This window comes from Leucoraja erinacea, chromosome 7 (genome assembly GCF_028641065.1).
Source record: "Leucoraja erinacea ecotype New England chromosome 7, Leri_hhj_1, whole genome shotgun sequence".
NCBI lineage: Eukaryota > Metazoa > Chordata > Chondrichthyes > Rajiformes > Rajidae > Leucoraja > Leucoraja erinaceus.
This window is the reverse complement of record NC_073383.1, coordinates 35,820,039-35,837,139: the sequence shown is the minus strand read 5'-3', so window position 1 is coordinate 35,837,139 and position 17,101 is coordinate 35,820,039. Positions and strand designations below refer to the sequence as shown.

General features: G+C 43.0%; 1 protein-coding gene across 4 annotated transcripts in view; it reads left to right on the top strand.

Moving 5' to 3' along the window:
- Positions 1 to 17,101, top strand: part of LOC129698887 (receptor tyrosine-protein kinase erbB-4-like) — an 804,589-nt gene that overhangs the window by 765,998 nt on the left and 21,490 nt on the right. For 3 of the 4 annotated variants that reach the window (XM_055638279.1, XM_055638278.1, XM_055638277.1), the window contains 2 exons: positions 4,804 to 4,851; positions 11,674 to 11,754. In XM_055638279.1, coding sequence (XP_055494254.1) covers positions 4,804 to 4,851; positions 11,674 to 11,754 — 129 coding nt within the window. The remainder of the gene's footprint in view (positions 1 to 4,803; positions 4,852 to 11,673; positions 11,755 to 17,101) is intronic. The other variant, XM_055638280.1, reaches the window with a different exon arrangement.

The window sequence follows — 17,101 nt, the reverse complement described above, 5'->3', positions numbered from 1 at the left end:
CCTCATTTTACATCTGGGCACATTGCAGTATTATGGACTCAATATTGAATTCTGAAACTCCAGGACACTCGCTATCTCTGTCTGTACTAGAACCTTCAACCCCCCTTTAGCCCATTTGACCTGGTCTCACCCTATTATAAATCTTCACTTTGTCCTATCCTCCCACCTGAAATTCAAAGAACATAGAAGGGAACATAACACAACACAGAACATAGAAGGGAATGTCTGCTAGTGGCAGATGAATTAACATCAGTTGATATATTATCAGTGACAATTTAAGAGAATTGGATTAACAATCAGTTAGCTAAACAAATCACTGATCTGTCTCTTTCTCCAGCACTTGTAGGAATGGTGTTGTACCAGATTACAGCACGTTAAAATGTAGAGAGTGAACTGTCATCCCATGCCAAGTGTAAGCTTGTTCAGCGCTCTCCAGGATATGTTCTGATTCCCAAGCCCAACCTTTACATTCTGCACATTTGAACGCTGAAAGGAGAAAATGAGAAAAGAAAGAGGAGGTGCTTTCTTCAGAACATCAATCCCTCGCAGCTGCCCTTTGTTTAAATTACTGTTCTGCTGGAGCCTGCTGATGGGAAATGACTGAAATGTTTGGTAGAAGAAAGCAGCTCAAAGCACAGCTTTCCTTCTGCACAATACACACAATTGCAATGTTGTGGGACTATCTTATTGGCAGCCGTTCCCACACCGCCTGAAATCCTCTATCTCTTGAGCATTTTGCAAATGTAATCATTGTCAGGCTGAGCCTCTTTGATGGGGCACATCTTTACTGTGGAGGGTACAAGTCAATTATCCCTGCAGATTGGCAGGATGATAATTACAGTATTCCAACTACACGACTCATTCAGATGTCGTTCATTGTCTAATTTCCAACTGTATTTTAATGTAGGTTTTACAAAGGTCAGAACTGAAATGGGTAATGTAGCAGTCCCTGATTTTAAACATTTAATTGTGTGTTTTATTTCATTTCACATTTTCAACATTCTTTGCAGATTTCCCGTCCTTCTCATTCTTCTTTCTCCTTACATCCAGACTATGTTAGTATCTCCCTTAATCTTACTGTTACCCAGTCAAAAAGGAAGAGAAAGGCTTGGATTTTTGTTATGCTTTTCACGATTTCAAGACCTCCTGCGGCACCTCACAGCTAATTAACCACTGTCACTCGAACAGCAAAACAAAAACTGCAGATGCTGGAAATCTAAAATGGAAACACCAAATGCTGGAAAGACTCAGCAGGTCAAGCAGCGTCTGTGGACAGAGAAACGTCCGGGGTCAAAGACCTGTCATCATTACAGGGAAACTGTCCGGAATCAAGGATGTACAAAGGGACTTGGGAGTGCTGGTGCAGGATTCCTAAAAAGTTAACCTGCAAGTCAAATTGGTAGTTAAGGGCCTGTGCCACTTAGGCGACTTTTTAGGCGAGTGCAGGAGACTCTGCGCTCGCCTCATGATCGGCACATGGTCGCCACATGGTTGCTGGTGGTCTCTAGTGAGTCTCCTTCATGGTCGAGAGGAGTTCCCGCATTCTGGGAACTAGTCACGGCTCCAGTATGGTCGCAGCAAATTTTTCAACATGTTGAAAAATTTTCTGCGACCAGAAATTGGTCGCCATGGAGAAAATCGATACTTTTGTAGTCGTAGGCACAGTTGTGGGGTCGCCATGCCGTTGTAATCAGGCAGCCAAGGCAGCCAGCGGTAGGTAGTTTTAGTGAATCTGCTTTGCTGACCGGGCATTTTCATTGGCTCATTGGGGGAAAAAAAACATAAGCACAGTTTTTCAGAACCAAGGAAAACTGGCCGGTAATTTTAAATGCACGCTAAACTTCACAGCTGTGTATCTCTGGCATATTAAATGTTGTCTGGCTTCTTAAAAGTGTCTCTACTCCTTCTCTCCCCCTTTCTCCCCCCCTTCTCCCCCTTCTCCCCCTTCTTCCCCCCTTCTTCTCCCTTCTCCCCCCCCCTCCCCACTTCTCCCCTCCCCCCTCTTTTAAAGGGCTTACCGTACACTGTGCTAGCCATTTTTAACCTTCCTGTTCATTGCAGTGTGTGTCTGTATCACCTTGACTTTTGCACCATGTGAATTTCAGACAGCGCTCCCATGCTTTCCGTGGCCCCCGCCTTTGCGATGTGTTTGTGTGTGTGTGTTCCACTCTGACGGTCGGAGTTCCAGCTCACAGTTTTTCAGGCGAATGCCTCGAGCTCGAAAGTTGCAGACAGACCGCTGAAAAGTCGCCTAAGGGGACAGGCCCTTAAAGAAAGCAAACTCAATGCTAGTATTTATTTCAATAGGGCTTGTATACAAAAACAGGGATGTAATGCTGAGGTTCTATAAGGCCACATTTGGAATATTGTGAGCAATTTTGGGCACCATATCTGAGTGTTGGCTCTGGAGAGGGCCTACAGGAGGTTTACAAAGAATGATCCCAGGAATGAGTAGGTTAACCTATGATGAGCGTTTGTCGGCACTGGGCCTGTACCCGCTGGAGTTTAGAAGAATGAGCGGGAACCTCATTGAAACATACAGAATAGTGAAAGGCTACGATCGAGTGGATGTGGAGAGGTTGTTTCCACTAGTGGAAGAGTCTAAGTCAGCTTGAGAATTAAGGAATGTTCTTTTAGGAAGGAGATGAGGTGAAATTTCTTGAGTCAGTGAGTGGTGAATCAGCGGAATTATTTGCCACAGAAGGCCGTGGAGGTCAAGTCAGTGGATATTTTTAAGGCAGAAATAGATAGATTTTTGATTAGTACAGGTGTCAGAGGTCATGGGGGTAAGACAAGAGAATGGGGTTAGGAGGGAAAGATAGATCAGCCATGATTAAATGGCGGAGTAGACTTGATGGACCGAATGACCTAATTCTACTCCTATTCCTTATGACCTTATGGTTTAAGTTCTAGAGAAGGAGAAGAGATGTAAAGTGCAGGGGACATCTGTGATAGGGTAGAGGCTGAGAGTGACTGAATAATGCATTGATTGCCACTCCAGTTAAATAGGAAATGCAATTTTTAATCTCTCAACAAAAACTCCAATGAATGGCAATGTAATAATGACCGATCTGTTCTTCAAGATATGGGCTGAAGAGGTTGTATCAGGACATCAAGGTTAACTCTTTTGACCTTCCACTACCTGCAACCTCCAGCAACCACCTGCAACCTCCAGCAACCACCTGCAACTAGCATCGCAACCGGCTTCGACTAAAAAATTGCCGATTTTTAAAACGGCAACCTATTTTTAGTCGCGGCCGGTTTTGAATTTTTTGAAATAATCGCCGGAATCTAGACGAAGTGGAAACCACTTTCGACCATTAGGGAGACTGACAAAAACCTCCGGGAACCTCCGGGAACCGCACGGAAACCTTGGGTGGGGAGCAAAGTCTCCAGAGGTTTCCGTTCAGGTTTCCTAAGTGGGACAGAGGCATTAGCCTGAGCTGTGAACGCTACTTGTCATGCCTGAATGTAGGTTAAGTCCTGCTACGAGGAGACATGGATTACCCCATTTTCTGAGGAGTTGTAAATGGAATTGAACATCAACAGGGAACATCCGATTATGTTTTTATGATTGAACAATTGCTGCTGATGGTGTAGCTGAAGGTGGTAGTGCTTAGGACATGGCCCAAGGAACTCCTGCAGTTGCAGGTTGAAATGATTAACCTTCGATAACCATATTCATCTTCTTTTGCGCAAGGTAAGACGCCAGCTGTTGGAGCTTTAACCTCTTAATTTCCATTAACTTCCCTTTACCAAGGCTCCTTGAAGCCACGCTCAGTCAAAGATGCTTTGATGTTTAAGGTAGTCACTCTCCCCTCACCTTTGAAGTTCAGCTCTTTGGTCCATGTTAGGATCATGGTTGTGAGGAGATCTGGACCCAAATGGTCCCGGTGAAGCGCAGGTTGGGCATTAATAGCATGTTATTGCTTCTTGAGAAAACTGTAGACAGCCACTTGCATCATTTGGCTAATGACTGAAGTTACTGACTGGGTAGTGATTAGCTAGATTGGATTTGTCCTGCACTTTTTACATTTGGTGGCTTTCAGCATTGGCAAGTAGGTGTCAGTGTTGTTACAGCATTGAAGCAGTTTGGCTAGAGGCTTGAAAGGGTCTGGGACACAGATCTTCAGTACTGCAGGCAGGCTTTGTAGAAATAAATGGATGCATGTTTGGGTGTATATACATGTGTACATATGAACATGAATGTATGACCACCTGTGCATATATGTCTGTTTTTAATACATTTATGTTGGCTTGAGATAATAAATGGCCATTGACATGACACATTGACCCTGTTTCTCTTTATTCACAAATGTTGCCAGACCTGCAGAACATTTCCAATATTTTCTGTTTATATTTCAGATTTCCTTCATCTGAAACATTTTGGTTTTGCATGTGTGTGTGTGTGTGAGAGAGAGAGAGAGAGCGCACGTGCGAGAGAGAGAGAGGGGGGCGAGAGGGAGAGAGAGAGAGAGAGAGAGAGAGAGAGAGAGAGAGAGAGAGAGAGACAGAGAGAGAGAGAGAATTGCTAGTGTTAAATAATGTAACTTTATGGAATTCAGGGGAAAATTTAGATTCCAAATACAATCAGCTCCTGGGCAACTAAATTGATGTTGAAAAGTTCCTTTTAGTCAGTTCATTAAATGAGTAGATGTCTCGCTTTTCATAACCACTATTCCATTTTGCAGAGTCATGACATTTGTCCTTTCTTTGATGTTCATTTTTGTGCATTGCATCCATTGTTCCATTGTGCCATTCCTGCAGCCACTCATGTAATCATCATTCCATTCTTCCCACCAGAGCCAAGCAGGACACAGCCCTCCACCTGCCTACACTCCCATGACAGGAGTAAGTATTGAACATCCTTTACCAGATAAACTCAAGTTAATAAGAGATGTTTGAAGAAGCCATTCAGAATCAGTAAGAGTTACTTTCTTTACTACTTGTAGGATTCAGTGCATGGGCCAGTTGCACTGGGGAACTGTTCCCCGATACAGAGATGGGTTCTCCCTCACCCTCTGCCTGCCCAGCAGGTGATGTAAGGTGCTGCGTGGAGACAAAGCAACTTACAGTAAGGCAAGGAGGGAGAAGGGGGCAGATCACCCTTCCTAATCTCGTTCACCTTTTAATGACCAGTGAAGGTGGGGATTGCTGGAGGTTTCTGAGGTCCTGGGAAATCTCTCCAACTCTGGAGTATTGCCTGTCACAGGAACGAGCAGAAAGGGGAAAAGTATGGAACTGGGAGAAAGTAATGCTACAGAACAGGAAGGAAATCCTTTAAAAAACACTGATTCCACAATTCTCTCAAATTGGTGGGGTGTCTATCAAGTACATTTCTGATTAGATGTTTTTAGTTAAACTAGTTGTGATGAGAAATGGATTCAAAGTAATTTGAAATTTTATCGTTATTACATAAAACTTTGTTTCCTTATTTATGTGCGCAAATGAAGCGGAACACCTACAGTGCTGAGTGGTACTCTTTGTGTTGCTTAGTGTAGTTCAATGTTAGACAGAAAAATGCAATATAGTACAGATGACTATATTGCAGATTAATATACAGTGTTTACTTTCATCTAGTACTGTGCACTGCAGTAAACCCAGTACAATGCTGTGGGGTGTAATACTATGCAGTATAGTACTGTGCAATTGGGTGAATATATGATGCTTAATATTAGGCACTGATATAGTGTTGCACAATGCAGTGCATTACAATACAATATGATCAGATAGAGTCCAGTACAAACAGTACAAGACAAGACAGTGCAGTCTAATATAATGCAATGTTGTACAATGCATACAATGTGGTAATAGTATGGATAGTCCAATAAAGTAGTGGAGTACCAGCAGTAAGGTACAGTACATTGTAGTGCAATGCACTGCTGCAATAATAATCAAATGCAATCCAAAAAGATGAAGTTCAAAAAGTCTAGTACAATACTAGAGTAGAGCAGAACTATATACGTTCAATACAGTGCCATGGAATGCAGTACAGTACAGTAAATCTAATACTGCAATGGTTTACAATACCGCAGAACCTAATCCAATACCAGAATGCTGCCTTTACCAGAATGCCACCTGGAGAGAACAGTAAACTGCACATTAATATATTAAAATACAACGGAGCAAACTGATCTGTGGAGTTTCCAGCTGACGACGATCTGATGGGTCAGTGTCGAGGGGTGCTTACTCTATATTTAACCCATAAATTTTGCCCTGGGACTGTGTAGCACATTGTGAAGGGAACTTTCTATCAAATCTTGGACAGATTGATGGTTTGTACAGAACAGGCTTTACTTTCCTATTAACGATTTTTAAGAGTTAATTGGACTGAATTCAATTGGTTTGGATTTGACTCAATTTAACGTCCATGGAGAGTTTTTGGTTGATATATTGAAAAAAAAAAACAAAAGGCGTGGCAAATTGTTTTTGAACTTATGATTTTTGTTTTGTGTAACAATTCCCTAACATCTAAGCACACTGGAAAAGAGAGACTGAATAAAAGAGCTTTGTGATAATAGAGACAAACTATTCAAAGCAAAATCCCACAAGAGTTCCCAAACACAAAACAGATCAGACGGAGGACGGTGTTTAATATAAGTGTGCAAGTTTAATGAATAGCGACACTGAGCACAAAAATAAGGAGGTGATGGGAAACCCTTATAAATCACTTATTGGAACTCAACTGGAGTATTGTGTCCAGTCCTGGGAACCATGTATTGAAGGTTGTAAAGTCTTTGGAGAAGGTTCAAAGGAAATTTACCGGGATGAAGGAACTCAGTTATTTGAAAAGACAAGATTAATTTGTGTTGTTATTCTTGGACCAGATAAAAGATAAGGTCAGAGGTCGTCAAAATTATCAGGGGAGTGGGGGAGGCTTTGAGTAGTAGATTAGGTAGTGGCGTACACCCAGATGACAGAGATTTAAGATCATGCAAAAATATCGGGCAAAGGATGAGGACTTTTCTTTCAGAGAATTGTTATGATTTGCAATGACGCTGTCTGAAAGTGTCATGGAGTTATTTTCAGCAATAACTTCCTAAAATAAGGAGGCTATAAATAAAATGTAATATCGGACAGGGTGATGGAGATAAAGCAGGAGGATAGGAATAATTGAACAGCTTGTTCAAAGAGACTGCAGATGTTAAAGGCCTGAAATAAAAACAGGAGCTGATGAGTACCCCCTGGTCCCTTCTAAAAGACCGACCACAAATTTGATGGGAAAAATAGTTACCAAAAATAAATAAACACAATATTCGAATAACCGGCAGTTTACCAAGGTGGGAAGCAGATGGCGGCCAAGAAAACCATTATTGTAGTTTAGTCTAAAGCAGATGAAGTGAGGTGGGATGGAGTCTGACAATGTTATGATGATGAAAGAAGATTTAGGTGATGGAGTAAAAGACATATGATCAGAAGCCTATCTTGGTTCAAATATGACACCAAATTGGCTTGGCTGTACCTCAGTAAGGCAAGAGAGCATGGCAGGATCTAATGATAATGTCTGCCAGTGGACATTTCCCCTTATCTACTGAGAAAGGTCGAGCTGGGTGCAGGCACTATATACAGATGGAAAGGAATAGTGTGCATTAAGAAAGTGGCACCAAGGGATGGCTGGTAAATGAAAAGTCAGACAGAGCCAAGGGCAGATCTCTGTAGGGCAACAGAGGTAACCCAACTGGGGAGATAAGTTGTTGCACGTGATTCCCTGGTTTTGATCAGATGGTTCAGACTGGAGCCGGATGTGTGCAGATGAACCCTGATGAGAGCAAGGGTGGGTCATTGGAGGAGGATTACTCATGTCAAAGGGTGAAGGCAAATCAAAGATGATGAGAAAAGCCATTAAAAAGATTAGCAGTCTTGTGGATCAGGAAGGAAAATTGAGAATAAGGCAATGGCAGAAGGAAAAGGAATGGATAAGATTAACATGGGGAGTATAAGGCAATGCAGTAGACAAAACGGTAAATGTTGTGAACTCAGCCAAGGGCAGGGGGAGTATGCTTCAACATAAAAACAAAGAAATGAAATTATTTTAGCTTTCTTTCCGTCCCCTTAAAACCAATAAAGAAGAGACCCGACCGAAACTTCATCTATCCTTGATCTCCAGGGATGCTGCCTGATCTGCTGATTAGTCCAGCACTCTATGTCCTTTTTAGGAGTAAGCGTAGTCTACTGAACTGGGGTGGGAGGGAAATGGCATGCAGGTGATTGACTGCTCCCGGCACTTGATGTTAGTGTTAGTGGAAGAGAAAGACTGGAAGAAGATGGAAAAGATGCTGGGGATTATCTTTGCATTCCATTAGATCATGGTATGGTCAGTGGTTTCAGCTGATGTGCTGCCCCAAGAGTACACTGACCCTCAGTGAATGGTTATGCCAGACATCCACCATGAGCACTTGCGTCTCGCATCTGCCTCCACTGGATAAAGGCAGTGGAAACCTGATGACAAAGGGTGACTGAGGGAGAAGTTGATAATCCAGTGAAGGAAAAACCAGCAAATCAAATCGTTGTTACTTTTTTGCGACATTGACATATCCGTTCGTAGATATCTCTTTAACTCTTAAAGTGTTAAACCATCAGTATATTGTTTAGTTGGTAGTTTAAAGTCAGAATCCAAAAGCAACAAATGAATAGATTGGCCATTGCACTTCATGCAATTGCTTCCACCAAGTACTATATCACATTGTAATGGACATTGAAATGTGTTTTATGGTAGAATAGAACTGATTAAAACAGAAGACCTCCTGTAATGCATGCTAGAGCATTCACGGTGAGATGGATTGGTTGCATCTACTTGAGTTTATTCACATCGGATGAGCTGTTAGCACATTGCCAGCTGTCAGTAGTGCCAGCTGTCAATGATTTTGTTGCCCATTAAATCTTCCTGTAGAGTCTTTGCTATAACCCATATACCACACTATCTTCATTCATTTAGAGTGAGTTTGGTTTAACATTGGCCGAGAATCCCTCAGGGTTCGATTCTGTACTGAAACATGCTTACAGTTATATTTGGGAAGTTATCAATTGTTGTAATGTGATTTTGATAAAGTTAACTTAACAGCTGAATGTTACATAAATACATAGATACATAGAAAATTGGTGCAGGACTAAGCCATTCGGCCCTTCGAGCCAGCACCGCCATTCAATGTGATAATAATAATAATAATAATAAATTTATTTATATAGCACATTTATAGTCAATTTTCATTGACCCCAAAGTGCTTTACAAAATTTAAAAATCAGTTCCATACAAAGCATAAAGATGGGTTAACAAAATAATAAAATGCATAAACAGGACACAACATGTAACATAAACATCCACCACAGCATTCATCACTGTGGTGGAAGGCACAAAAAATTTTGGCTGTCCTCCTCCATTTCTCCCCCCCCCCCCCCCCCCCCCGTGGACAAGACCAGAGTCCAGAGTCCAGTCCAGGATCGGTCTTTCCTCACCGGAGACCGCGGCTTCAAGATTGTGTAGGCCGCAGGCCGGCGGTTGAGATTTAAAGTCCCCGCCGCAGCCAGAAGCACCGTAGACTGCAGGGCCGGCGGTCGAAGCTCCCCTTCAGGGGTGATGGTAAGTCCATGCTGGGCCCGCGGTAGAAGTTATCCGCGGGCCGGCAATGGCGGCTTCTTCTCCCCCCGGGTCCCCCACGAGGGATCCCGGGCTGTAGACGCCGCAGCAGCTGGAACTCTGCAGACCGTGGCTTCAGGCTGCCGGCTGCCCCGGGCCAGCGAAACGGACCACTCCCCTCCAGCGTGCCCCAGCGAGGGCTCACCCGCTCCACGCCGAGTCCACGCTGCGCCTGCCGCTGAAGCCCCGGGCACGTCTCCGGGAAAGACCTCGCCGATCCTTGATGGTAGGCCACGGGGGAGGCGACCTGGAAAAAGTCGCCTCTCCATGGAGGAGGCGACCGAAGCGGTTTCCCCCTTACACTACCCACACCACCCCCCACACAAAACACAAAACACCCCACTAAATACACACTTTAAAACATACTAAAAATAAAAAATGGCTGATCATCCACAATCAGTACCCCGTTCCTGCCTTGTGTCCATATCCCTTAATTCCGCTAGCCCTAAGAGCTCTATCTAACTCTCTTTTGAATGTATCCAGTGAATTGGCCTCCACTGCCTTCTGAGGCAGAGAATTCCACAAATTCATAACTCTCTGGGTGTTAATGACAATATCACCAGTTATTGGCATAGTGGGACAGTCGGAAATGATGTACGGTATTGGTGAGATTGGGTATTAGTGTTCCAATCTAACTAGATGACCACAGGGCCACATGCTTCAATAGATTTATGATAATGGAAGATCAGTGAAATAATATGATTGGAATGAAAGGACACTATATGGCAGAGCTTTCAACTTTTGAATAAACGGGATGACAGTGGAGTGAAGTGGATGAAGGTTTCTGAGACGGAATAGGTAGAAAAGCTCACTAGGGTGGGATGACGATGTTCCATTTAGTGCTGTTGTCTCACAGGTGATGGTTCCTGGGCTCTGTGTGAAGATCGCAGGTTCTTCTCAACGCAAGATTTCCTCTGGGGGCTCCCACTTCCTCCCACATCCCAAAGTCATGCTAGTAGATAAGTAGCTGGCGGCTGTAAATTGTCCCTCAATATAAGTGGCGAAAGAATCAAAGGTACTTCGAAGGGTATGTGAAAGAGAATAGACTGAAGGGAAATTAGGAGCAGTGAAGGGATTGATGAGATTGCTGTGGTGGAACTGGCATGGACCCAAAGAATCAAATGGCCTGCTTCTGCATTGTAGTAAATAAGGGTAGTGTGGTGACTGTTCAGAGACTGATTAGACTAGGATAGACGACACAACCACATGAATGGAGAATGGAAGAATTTAACATTGGGGTGGCAGAACAATGGAGTGATTCTGCAATGGTATTATAAGATTTATAAAACAATGTAATTGGGCAAAGAGGAGATCCAACAGTGAAATGATTGGTCAGTAGAGAGTAAAGTGAGTTTTGTGGGCAATAGCATAACTTGGTTTGTGCAGTGTGGCCGAACAGTGCAAAGTGAGGAATAACACACTAGATAGACAGGATTATAGAGTTATTGAGTAATGGAACAACGAAAGAAAAGAGTGAGAGAATTGAAGAGTAATTGAAAAGTTCTGTGAATGACCAGTGGAGGTTAGTCAATTGGATAAGACCCTGGAAATTTGGATAGAGGAATCATAGGAGAATAGGCAGCATGTCATTGCATCAGTTGGAAAGTGGGATGCCTGCACAGCTGAGTGAGTGGGTAATGAATGATGGTAGTGGAAGGCAGAGGAACAACTTTCTGGCTTCCTTAATTTAGACCTTTTTTTATTCAAGTAGTTAATTTTTTTTTTAATACTTCTGAATTGAATGGAATTTAACAATGGAAGAGATCAACACGGAATTCTATAAACTCACCATTTTGTTGCTGAACATATTCATTCCAAATGATTCTTTCAGCAAATTGCTTTAAATGAAATAAACAATGTTACCTTATTGTATGTTATTATCACAATGGGGTACGGTTTATAGAATTGGTCTATTTTGCTTTGATTCTCCCAGGTGCTTGCTAAAGTTACAAATTAATGATCAGCACATTTGTTTTATTAGTTGACCACTTTTACCTTTGGTGATGATATTGAAAGAACCCCTCTGTTTGAATTAACAGTGTCCCCATGTTGAATTTGTCCAGTGCTCCAATTCAACCTGTGCCGGTCATCATAAAGATGTGCTCACAAAATCACCAAAGGTAAAATAATGTTGTTTAATAAAGTCAGCATATTGAAATACTTGCAGATCAAAAATAAGGAGGAATTGTTTAGAGACTTCAAAAGACACTTGTAACGTTGTACTGGGCTGATCAATGTGACGTGTGAGCAGTAGGGCCATTGCACACTGAGTGGTGAGTGTGCTCAGTTTGCTGTTGATGGCAATATTGCAAGGATTCCAGAACAGGAATTTCAGGATAGACTTCATAATAGGAAAGGGAACAAAAATGGGAGGACCAGGGGTAAATCTGAAGAGAGAAAGGGGGACGCAGGGGTGAAGGATGACCTGAAATGTAACTTCAATGACAGACTCACCCAGTCATTAATACATCATCTGTTATTTATCTAATGACACAGATGGACACTAATGCAAGACTGCTTGATATTTCTTCTTTGATGGACTCCCCGGACAGAGTAAAATGCTTATCACCCCTTATGCCCAGAATTAGTCCATTGATTTCCACAGCAAGCATTCGACTGAATCCCATTTAAAAATTCCTCCAGACTAACAATACATGGTAGAGTTGTCCTTTGGTGTACAAAGCACAGCCACTCTGCTAGTGCTTTTGTGAATCCCTGCCAAATATGTATGCCATACATTCAGAGTTTGCAATGTTCCACCTGACATATTCACTCATACTCCTGCTTCTGATTCCCGTTCCACACTGTTTCATTGTGCCTGCAGGATTAAATCCAAAGGTTCTCAAGGTTCACTCATTTAAGAGCCATGAATCTCTCAATGTCTTCCTCTCTCCCATCATTTGCAATCCTCTAATCATCTATATATTACTAAAAGTCTGTTCTTGACCGGTTTTGGCCATCTGTGCTGCGATTTCCGAGAGAATGCCACCACCTATGGCCGTCATTTTTGGCCAGCTTGCTCAGAGCCCCCCTCCGCCTTATGTGTGCCGAGGATTTTTCCCATAGATGGAAAATGACAGAGATATTAATGTTTTTACAAAATTCCCCATTCTTTCTGCTGCCCCTGCTGGCGGCAGGGGGGGGGGGGGACTATTAAACCAGGAAGTGGTGTGCCTCACAGTCTCTTCAAGATGGAGGAAGGCAGAGGGTCACATTTCTCTGAGCTGTGAATAACACTGAACACATGTCTACTCAAATGTAAGTGTCCTTAGTGGTTCTAAAACGCTTGCAGAATGTGTCTATTGGTTCTAAAATGTTTGCAAAAAGTGTCCATTGGTTCTAAAATGTTTGCAAAACGTGTCTCTTTTGGTTTACAATGCTTGCAGAATGTGTATTTTTTTGGTTCTAAAATGTTTTTTTTTACGTTCTCCTCCCCCTTTCCTCTCCTCCCCCCACCCCACCCCCCCTCTCCCCCCCCCCCCCCCCCCCCCCCCCCTCTCCTCTCTCCCCCCTCCTCTCCTCCCCCCCCCCCCCCCCTCTCCCCCCCCCCCCCCCCCTTCCCCCTCTCCCCCCCCCCATCTCCTCTCCCCCCTCCCCTCTCCCCACCTCTCTCTCCTCTCCTCTCCTCCCACCTCACCTGGGATTTGTGTATGGCTTTTACTGCTCAGCATTAAATGATAACATTGGTAAAAAACATACAAAGGATGTAAAATATCTCAAGACGCTGCATTTGGCCATTGATTTTAACCTATCTATTCATATGTGGGTCATGGAGCCTGCTGACCACAGTAGCATTTATTACCCATCATTAAAATGAAGAATGGTGAGAGTTGACCACATTGACGAGTCTACACAAAGGCCTGATGATGAAGGAATGCTTATTTCTTGTTCTGAAAGCCATGTTAATTATGAGAGCGCTTATAACAATCCAGTGGTTTCATGATCATCATTAGCAAGACCATCTTTATTCCTTTCATTCTGATTTATTTAATTATTTGAATTTAAATACTCAATTGCTGCGATGGATTCTAGCTCATGTATCTGGATCAATGGTCCAAACTCTGGACCTGTGCTCACTGGAATTTGGAAAGGTGAAAGGGGGATCTCATTGAAAATTACAAGATAATGAAAGGCTGAGATACAGTAGACGTGGAATGGATGTTTCCAATAATAGGAGATTCCAAAACCAGAGGGCACAGCCTCAGAATAAAAGGACGTAACTTCAAAATGGAGATGGAGGAGTTTCTTTAATTTGTGAAATTGCGGAATTCATTGCCGCAGATGGCTGTGGGTGGCCAAGGCATTGGGTATTTGAAGATGGAAATTGATTGGTTTTTGTTTAGGAAGCGCAACAAAGGTAACGGGGAGAAGGGAAGAGAGTGGGGTTGAGATGGAAAAATAAATCAGCCATCAGCTGTGCCCTCTGGTTTTGGAATCTCCTATTATTGGAAACATCCATTCCACGTCTACTCTATCTCGGCCTTTCATTATCTTGTAATTTTCAATGAGATCCCCCTTCATCTTTCCAAATTCCAGTGAGCACAGGTCCAGAGTTTGGACCATTGATCCAGATGCATGAGCTAGAATCCATCGCAGCAATTGAGTATTTAAATTCAAATAATTAAATAAATCAGAATGAAAGGAATAAAGATGGTCATGATTGAATGGTGTAGACTTGATGAGCTGAATCAGCACCAATGTCATTTGGTCTTTAAGTAGGTTCTGTGACATTTTGCACCATTGCTGAACACATAAAGGTGACTGACAGGTACTTCTGGGAATGGGTGAGGAGAGAAAAGGCTGATGGTGCAGGTTTGGAGCTCATTTAGGTTGAAGGGAAAGTGGTAACTGGGATTGAGCTGACTCATAAATGATGGACTGAGCAATATAGATCTGTGGCTGTAAGTCATGGATCATGGACTGAGGGTCATAAAATAGACCCTTGGGGTCATGAATTGCAGCTTGGGATTCATAGAATAGAACCTGAAAGATCATAGATTATCAGCTGGAGGCCAGGGATCAGAGCATGAGGTTTGTGACCTGGAGCCAGAGAGAGCAGGGGTGCCAGGAGATTGGTGGATGAAGGGGACTGGAGATCAGTCAGCAGTTGAAGGTCATGCGTTGTGAACTGAGAGCGGTGCGGTCAGTGTAGCGGGTGTCTTGTTGGAGGTGGTCTGAGTAACTAAACTGAAAAGGATGTAGATAATCGGGGTCAGGTACCCACACAGGTTTGCCTGCATTTAAATTACACTGTTAATGCCACAACCAAGAGGTGATCCCAGTGCAATAACAAGGAATTGCAGATGCTGGTTTACCAAAGAGAGATGTGAAACTCAGCAGGTCAGGCAGCATCTCTGGAGAACATGTATAGGTGACGTTTCGGGATGGGGCCCTTCTTCAGACCCATCTTTAGGTGGTCCCTGTGATAAGGACCATGTGAATCGATCTGCCCAGCAACAAGAAGCGATGTCGGTAGGTACAAATCTGCCACAGAAAACATGCAACATTTTAACATTGCCTCTTAGCTCAGGGATCACATCCCAGTTCCCACAGCAGTGCAATTTGAGCCCACAACCTTTCCCATCAGCTGTCTTGCTCGCAGCACTGTACAAAACAATGCTCTGTATCAAGGTTTTTAGGTCTGACCACCACTAATGTGGGGTCAGTTCAGGAAATAATTATAATGCAAAACATATTCTGTGGAATGAGTTACCCAATGAAAATGCAACGTTGCCATTTAAAACTTCAATAGACTTGCTAATTCAAAGGAGATGGCTTCTTATTTTAATGTGCAAGATGTCAGTCCTGCTGTATTGGAAATGGTCTTGCAGAACGAGAGTAGAATTAGGCTCTCTACCAGCATCACCAATGTTGCTCTCTCCTTGTCCCACACTCCTTCCACTGGAAATTTCAAAACAGTTTGAACCTGCTGCCAAGAAGGTTACTGTTCCAGCCTCTGTTTCCAGGAATTATGCCAAGATAGATGCAAGGTTGCATCGTAAGCATCAAACGAACATGCTGGGCATGGATTGAATTGGCCAGTTGCTGAGCAGGACAAATTGATGAATACTTGGCACCTAAGGTTCAAGTCCTGCAGTGGCACCTGTTGCAAACAAGAAAATGTTTGTCCCAGGAAGATAGTTACAATTATAATTAAAACAATTAACAGCATTGAATCTTCCAACGATAGTTTGGGAGAAATTAATATTGATGATTGCTGGTCATGCGGTCTTAGATTGCTGTATGTTTGTCAGTGGAAAGTACAGCACATATGTCTGGATTATTTTTTAATAGACATCAGATTACAACATCAAGGTCTGTGAATTAATGATGGGCACAAAAGCCTCCCTGAGTGATAACATTTTAGTGCAGGTTGCTGCTAAACAACTGTCTGTTCAGTTGGTTGAGGATTAGAACATTGATAAAAGAAGGTTGGATATACCAGCCATTAAAAGCAACTAAGTGATACCAGTGTATCTGAAATATGGCCAAGGTAAGACAGGTTACAAATGTGATCAGCAGACCATTAGCTGATACGGAAGTTCCTTCACTTAGAATGCTTTTTCTTACCCAAGCACAGTTTCATTTATAACAAAATATAACATGTTCTCTGGCTCACTGAGTCTCTGCCATTACCTCCCATTTACACTCATCCCATTCTGTCCTTTCTCAAGATCCATTAACTCTTCCTATATTCCACAACTCATCTGCACACTAGGGGCAGTTTACATTGGCCATTTGGCTTACAAACATTCCTTTTTGATGTGGGAGGAAACTGAAGCATCTGGGGGGAAACAAACGTGGTTACTGAAAGAACATGCAAACTCATGCACTGGAGATCAGGATCAAACACGGGTTACTGCAGCTGTGAAATAATAGGTGTACCAACTGCGCCACTCTGCTCAATGATTGTAACCTCAACTTCACATGCCAACTACCAGTGGTAACTTTTCACTCCCTCTTCATCAAGGATCTCTCAACCATAACTTAGAAAGAGTCAAAGATTCTGCTTCCACTATTCTTTGAGGAACAGAGTTCCAAAACCTGATAAAATGTCTGAGAACAATGAATTCACCTTATTCCTGCTTTGAATACCAGATCCTTATTTTAAAACTGTGGCCACTTGTTCTAGATTCTCCCACAGGACAAAATCTCCCTCAGGTGAGAATTATCAGGACATGGAATCGTAACCCAGTCTGTCATTGGCAATAGCAAGCCATACTTGCACTGTGGCCACTCTCCTGTGGCAATCAGTGGCGTTGAGACCAACACAGTGCACAAACACTGGCCTGGTATCTGGTCAAAACGATGTTGTTAGAGCACCATGTTTCAGAAGAGAGGTTAAACAAGGTCCTGAGTACGTGTGAGATGAAAGTGGGGAGTTAACATTGCAGCCTTCCCTCTCTGGGTGAGCAAGGCTGGAGAGTGGTGGAAAAGCAGACATAGTGTAAGCATATGCATGTACAA